Raw genomic sequence first — 6,000 nt, forward strand, 5'->3', positions numbered from 1 at the left:
TTGCCACACTTATGCAACTTAAAAAAGGCATAGTGGTCAAATATATGTAAAGAATGTAGATAAGCAAGACAAACAATCCAATAAGAAAATGAAGATATATTTCACCAGAAAGATTAAAAAACTTTTGAAAAGATGTTTCATTTCTCTAACCGGAGAAGTGCAAAATCATAATGAAACACTATTTCAACATGCTACACACAAAATTTAAATTTTCTGATGTGATCAGATGTTGGCAAGTATTTGGAGCAATAGGAACTCTGATATACTGCTGGCAGAAGTATAAACTGCCAGTAGGAATGAAAAATGCCTTTACAATTTGGCATCACATTGTAAAACTGAACAGGTCTTTAGCATATATTCCAGGAATTCAACCTCTTGTGCAAGTGCACCCACATATACACCAGATGTGTAGCAGCCAAATCTGATGCTTCCCGAATTACACAATGTCCGCTGAGAGGCGGAAAGGAAAAAAGTATAATGTGTGTATGTTTAATTGCTAAGTTGTGTCCGATTCTCTTGTGACCCCAGGGACTGCCAGGCGCCTCTGTCTATGGGATCTCCCAGGCAAGAATACTAGAATGGGTTGCCATTTACTTCTCCTGGGGATTTCCCCCACCCAAGGATGAAACCCACATCTGCTTGGCAGGCAGATTCTTTACCACTGAGCCACCTGGGAAACCCCCTAGAGGTATGATACATTCTAACCATTTACTAATTACAACATCACATAACAATATGGATGGATTTCAAAACAATGCTGGTTGAAAAAATCAGGTAAAACAAATACAAAAGGCATGAAGTAATTTCTATACAGTTACACAACTGCATCAGGAAGTAGCACACAGCTTGGCAATGGAAACACTCTATTTCTTAAACTGGAGAATGGGTTCATAAATGTTGGCTTTGCTTAACTCATATATGTTGTATAAGTTTTTGGTAGGAAACATTTCATTGTTGAGCATTTAACCTCAGTAAAAAAGGGATGTTGAATAAACACCGAGCAAAACTGTATACAGTTATTACTTTGAGGTTTGGATAGCAAGGGGGATTTTACTTTACATATTATTCATTTCCGGACCATTTACAATTTTTACAATCAACAAGTGGTCTGTCTGGGTCATGTACACGTTGTTATATTAAAAATGGATAACCAAAGACCCACTGTATAGCCCATCGAACTGTACTTAATGTTATGTGCTAGCCTGGATGAGGCAGGAGGGGGTGGCTGGAGAGAATGGATACATGTACATGTATGGCTGGCTCCCTTTCCTGCTCACCTGACACTACCACAGCATTGTTAATCCGCTACACACCAATACAGAGTAAAAAGTTTAAATTCTGAAAAAAATACAAAACAAAAAGCAGTATGTCTGGAGGAGAAATGATAGAAATGAAAACAAGCTATATATATATATAAAAATACATAAATGAAAACAAACTATTTATGTATATGTATGAAAACAAACATCTTGGGCCCATTAGGATGCCGGCTGGAACTGTTATCAACTTTCAATTTCTCCAGGATGTCCTAAACTAAAACTATGCTTAGAACAGTCTGTGAGTTAAGGCTGTAACATATATCGAGATAAATGTCCAACAAAAAGGGGTTAAAAAAAAAAGTCTGTTTTTTACTGAGAGCATGCATACTTTAATACTCTCCTGGCTTCATCTAATTTTTATTATACTTATTTGCCTTGGCCTACTTTGCCAAAATTCAGTGCTTTTCCATATTTTGTACTGCAAACTGCCATAAATCCTTTCCGATGTAAATACCCTAAGTACAAGACGCCTGCACTGCCTCAGGGCCCATTTTTCCGCACTGTGCACGCGCACTAGCGCGCCGCGCGCCCTCCAGGACCCGGAACTTCCGCTCCCCCTTGGTGGCCAGTGCCGCGGCCGGCGGAAAGCAGGCGTAAGGCCGGGCGGGCCCTGTGACCGTGCCGCTCGGGTTCCACCTGAGCCCGGGCGGGAAGGACCTGTCCGTGCACGAGTCCGATGGACAGGGAGGCTCCGCGGCCCCGGGGGCCCCCGAGACGGCAGCACACTGCCGCCCGGCCGGACGCGTTTCTCTCGGCGCTTGGGCCTTCGCGACCCTGCCCGCGACCTCGGCCCCAGGCCCGGGTGCCTTACTTGCCGCTCTCCACGCTGTAGCCGGGACGCGGCCCAGCAACGAAGCGAGGCCTAACGCAGCCATGGCTTCCGCTCCCGCGGCGTCCGCAACAGCCTTCCTTGAGGTGTTAGCGGGTCGCATCGTCCCGGCACGCCCCGCGCCTGGGGCGGGGCTGCGTGCGACCGGGGGCGGGGCCTGTGGGGGCGGAGCTCTCTCCGGCGCGGAGCTAGTCTCTGAGGTCCGGACTGTTAGTCACTCAGTTGTGACCGACTCTTTGCGACCGCTTGAACTGTAGAAGGCCAGGCTTCTCCGTCCGTGGAATTCTCCAGGCAAGAATACTGGAGTGGATTGCCATTCCCTTCTCCAAAAGCTAACGTGGGGCTAGGCGCGCCCGCCCGGATGCCACCCCAGAAATCCGCTCTCCGTCCCTGGGCCGTCTGCAAGAAGAAGTGGAACAGCTCAGCCTTCTCTTGAAGAACAACGCAAACTATCCTGAACCCCATGTTGATGAAAACCTCAAATCGTGGGTGAAGGTGGATCCCCCCAAACGGAGGGCATGCCTTCGTTTGTTCATCTTAATCCGTCTGCTGCGCCTCAACTTGAAGGTGAAGGCCTCTTGGGAGCTCGCTGCTCCAGGCCACAAAGATTGGGCAACTGCTACTCTTTTGCTCGTGCAATAGGTTTCTTTCCCCTCAGTTCTCTCTATTTTTTACATGTCTGCTTGTTCAGTGAACTCGCACCCACTTACCGCGTGGACTAGAAGATGCAGTTTGAGTGCAGCACCGAGCAGAAGGCTCTCATCTGGTCCAGCTGCAGGGAGGTAGAACTGTGCATCTCCGTTCCTGGTCCAGCAGCTCTAGTGATGTTCGCAGAACATATGGCAGGGTAGGAGGCTTCATGGGACCTGTGGAAGTCTACACAGAATCACAGTGGAGTCCCTTTGATTTTTTTTTTTTTTTTTAGCAAAGTTTTTGGCTTGCTCTTGGGCCCATTACTTTGCCAACAAAGGTCCGTCTAGTCAAGGCTATGTTTTTTCCGGTAGTCATGTATGGATGTGAGAGTTGCACTATAAACAAAGCTAAGCGCCAGAGAATTGATGCTTTTGAACTTTGGTGTTCTTGAGAGTCCTTTGGACTGCAAGACGATCCAACCAGTCCATCCTAAAGGAAATCAGTCCTGAATATTCACTGGAAGGACTGATGCTGGAGCTGAAACTCCAACACTTTGGCCACCTGATGTGAGGAACGACTCATTTGAAAAGACCCTGATGCTGGGAAAGATTGAAGGCAGGAAGAAAAGGGGACGACAGAGGATGAGATGGTTGGATGGCATCACGGATTCAATGGACCTAAGTTTGAGTAAGCTCCGGGAGTTGGTGATGGACAGGGAGGCCTGGCATGCTGCAGTCCATGGGGTCGCAAAGAGTTGGACACGACTGAGTGACTGAACTGAACCGAACTGGGCCCTGGTAATGTCTGACCAAGTAACATCACATGGCTTCAGAATCTGAGTTCTCTGAACCGGAGATATGTTTCTCCTAGGTAAGGACTCTTTTCACCAGGAGGAAGTGGTATTTTTAGAAAGGCCCAAAGCCAAAACCGCAGCAGTTTTAACAAGTAGCTTGGTAGGTTGCACACACACCTTTTCACCCTTAGTTCATATTTACAGCTTGATGATGAGTTGCGTGTGACCAACTTGATCAAGGAAAAAAACTCGAAGCTAGATTACAGAGGCCTTTGCTCAATATACTGACCAGCTGGCAAACGACTGCTTTGTTATTTCGAGCATTTTACAGGTGCCTTGAGGAATAGCACAGACAAAACAAATAAAAATAAATCCTCCCAGAGGGAAGGATTTTATCTTATACTCTGCCTGGAAGGAGATAGAACTTGAGATAAAGATATACATCATTTCAAGGGCACTGAAATCAAGTGGTGAGGGACTGGGAAAATGTAAAGGTTTTGTGATACTTTTTTGGAATTAGGACATCTCCAAATGACGTCAAAGCATAACATTTGGGTCCCACTGAATGCTCAAAAGAAAGGTACTGTCGCAAAAGGGCTTTTAATTAGAACAAGATTCAGTTCAGTTGCTCAGTCATGTCCAATTCTTTGCCAGGTTTCCGTGTCCATCACCAACCCTGGAGCTTCCTCAAACTCAGGTCCATACAGTCTGTGATGCCATCCTACCATCTCATCTTCTGTCGTCCCCTTCTTCCACCTTCAATCTTTCCCAGCATCAGAGTCTTTTTCAAGGAGTCGGTTCTTCACATCAGGTAGTCAAAGTATTGGAGCTTCAGCATCAGTCCTTCCAATGAACACTCAGGACTGATCTCCTTTAGAGTTGACTGGTTTAATCTCCTTGCAGTCCAAGGGACTCTCAAGAGTCTTCTCTGACACCACAGTTCAAAAGCATCAATTCTTCAGTGCTGGGCTTTCTTTATGGTCCAACTCTCACATCCATACATGACTGCTGGAAAAACCAAAGCTTTGACTACAGAACAAGATTACTGTAGGTTATCTATTGCTGCCTAACATACCAACATTTTGTGGCTTAAAACAATAAACATCTATTCCCGCATCCCTTTTGTGCCTCCTAAATCCAGGATCCAGGGTGCCTCTGGCTCTAGGTATTAAATGAGACTGCAGTCAAGCTGTGAGCTGGGTTCGTGTATCATATGGAGGCTTGACTAGGGGAGGATCAGCTCCCAAGCTCACCCACCTGATTGTTGGCAGGTATTAGTTCTTTGTGGCTTTTGGACTGAAGACCTTTCTCAGTTCTGTGCTATATGGGCTTCCCCAGAAGTCATCTTACAACATGGCAGCTGAGGGTCCACGGACAAGCAGGAGAACAGCGGAGACTGCTGGAGATGGAAGGCACAGTCCCTTTGTAATCTCACCTCAGAAGTGACAACTTATCACTTTTGCTGAATTCTTGATTAGCAGTGAACCAGCAAACCCAGCCTATGTCAGAGAGCGGGGATTACCCAAGGGGAGAATGCCAGCAGGTGGAGATCACTGAAGGGCTTTTTAGAGGCTGGTTACCACCACAACTCTGTAGGCATCAGTCAGTCTCTGCCCCTTACCACAGGGGCATCCCTGACAAGGCAGCCACAGCAGCATGGAGACATGCCTGTAGTGTTAACATAGTTTCACCCTGGCCAAGTCTGACGGGCTGCAGAGACCAAACCAATCCTGATATAGTATGGAACAGCCTAAGTGGTGGCTCTGATTACAAGTGACTCTACTATAATGAGTGAAGTGAAAGTTACTCAGTTGTGTCAGACTTTTGCGACTCCATGGACTTCTCCAGGCCAGAATACTGGTGTAGGTAGCCTTTCCCTTCTCCAGGGAATCTTCCCAACCCAGGGACTGAACCCAGGTCTCCTACATCTATAATGGAGGAGGTAGCAATTTGCTGTATAGGAATAAACAGTTATTCTGGGTTTGGATTGTTATGCCTGACTTGTGCTTCTTTTATGCACTTCACCTCACCTATGGACTTACTGAATATCTTACATTCCATACACTTTATGTAGCCTCCCTTACAACATTGTTTCTCACCGAAGAACTCACTGATGACTGTGGGTACAGAGGCCTGTGGGATAAACCAGGTTCATCACATATCCCATCAGCCCAGAAGCAACTGGTCTTGTAGGGCAGCCCCATGTGAGAAAAATACACTTTGGGATCCTGTGCTAAAGGATCTGGCATATCCTTCAAATGAATTAACAGTGTTCAGTGACAGCTCTCATGTTGACAGAGTAACAGTGTCCATGGAGTAGCAGAGAGATTGTTAACCTTGCTGTGACACCTGACAATTGTGGGAAGACAGACTTCCATGGGTCAAACATTCCTGTGTATTACTGCTGAGTATGCCAACTGCAGCTT

General features: G+C 46.4%; 1 protein-coding gene across 1 annotated transcript in view; it reads right to left on the reverse strand.

Annotated features, from left to right (window-relative positions):
• SDHAF4 (succinate dehydrogenase complex assembly factor 4) overlaps positions 1–2,327 on the reverse strand; it is a 33,749-nt gene extending 31,422 nt beyond the window's left edge. Inside the window, exon 1 of the mRNA XM_069599498.1 lies at positions 2,131–2,327. Coding sequence (XP_069455599.1) covers positions 2,131–2,251 — 121 coding nt within the window. The 5' untranslated portion in view covers positions 2,252–2,327. The remainder of the gene's footprint in view (positions 1–2,130) is intronic.
• Between the last annotated feature and the right edge of the window lie 3,673 nt (positions 2,328–6,000).

Source organism: Ovis canadensis, chromosome 9 (assembly GCF_042477335.2).
Source record: "Ovis canadensis isolate MfBH-ARS-UI-01 breed Bighorn chromosome 9, ARS-UI_OviCan_v2, whole genome shotgun sequence".
Classification (NCBI taxonomy): Eukaryota; Metazoa; Chordata; class Mammalia; order Artiodactyla; family Bovidae; genus Ovis; species Ovis canadensis.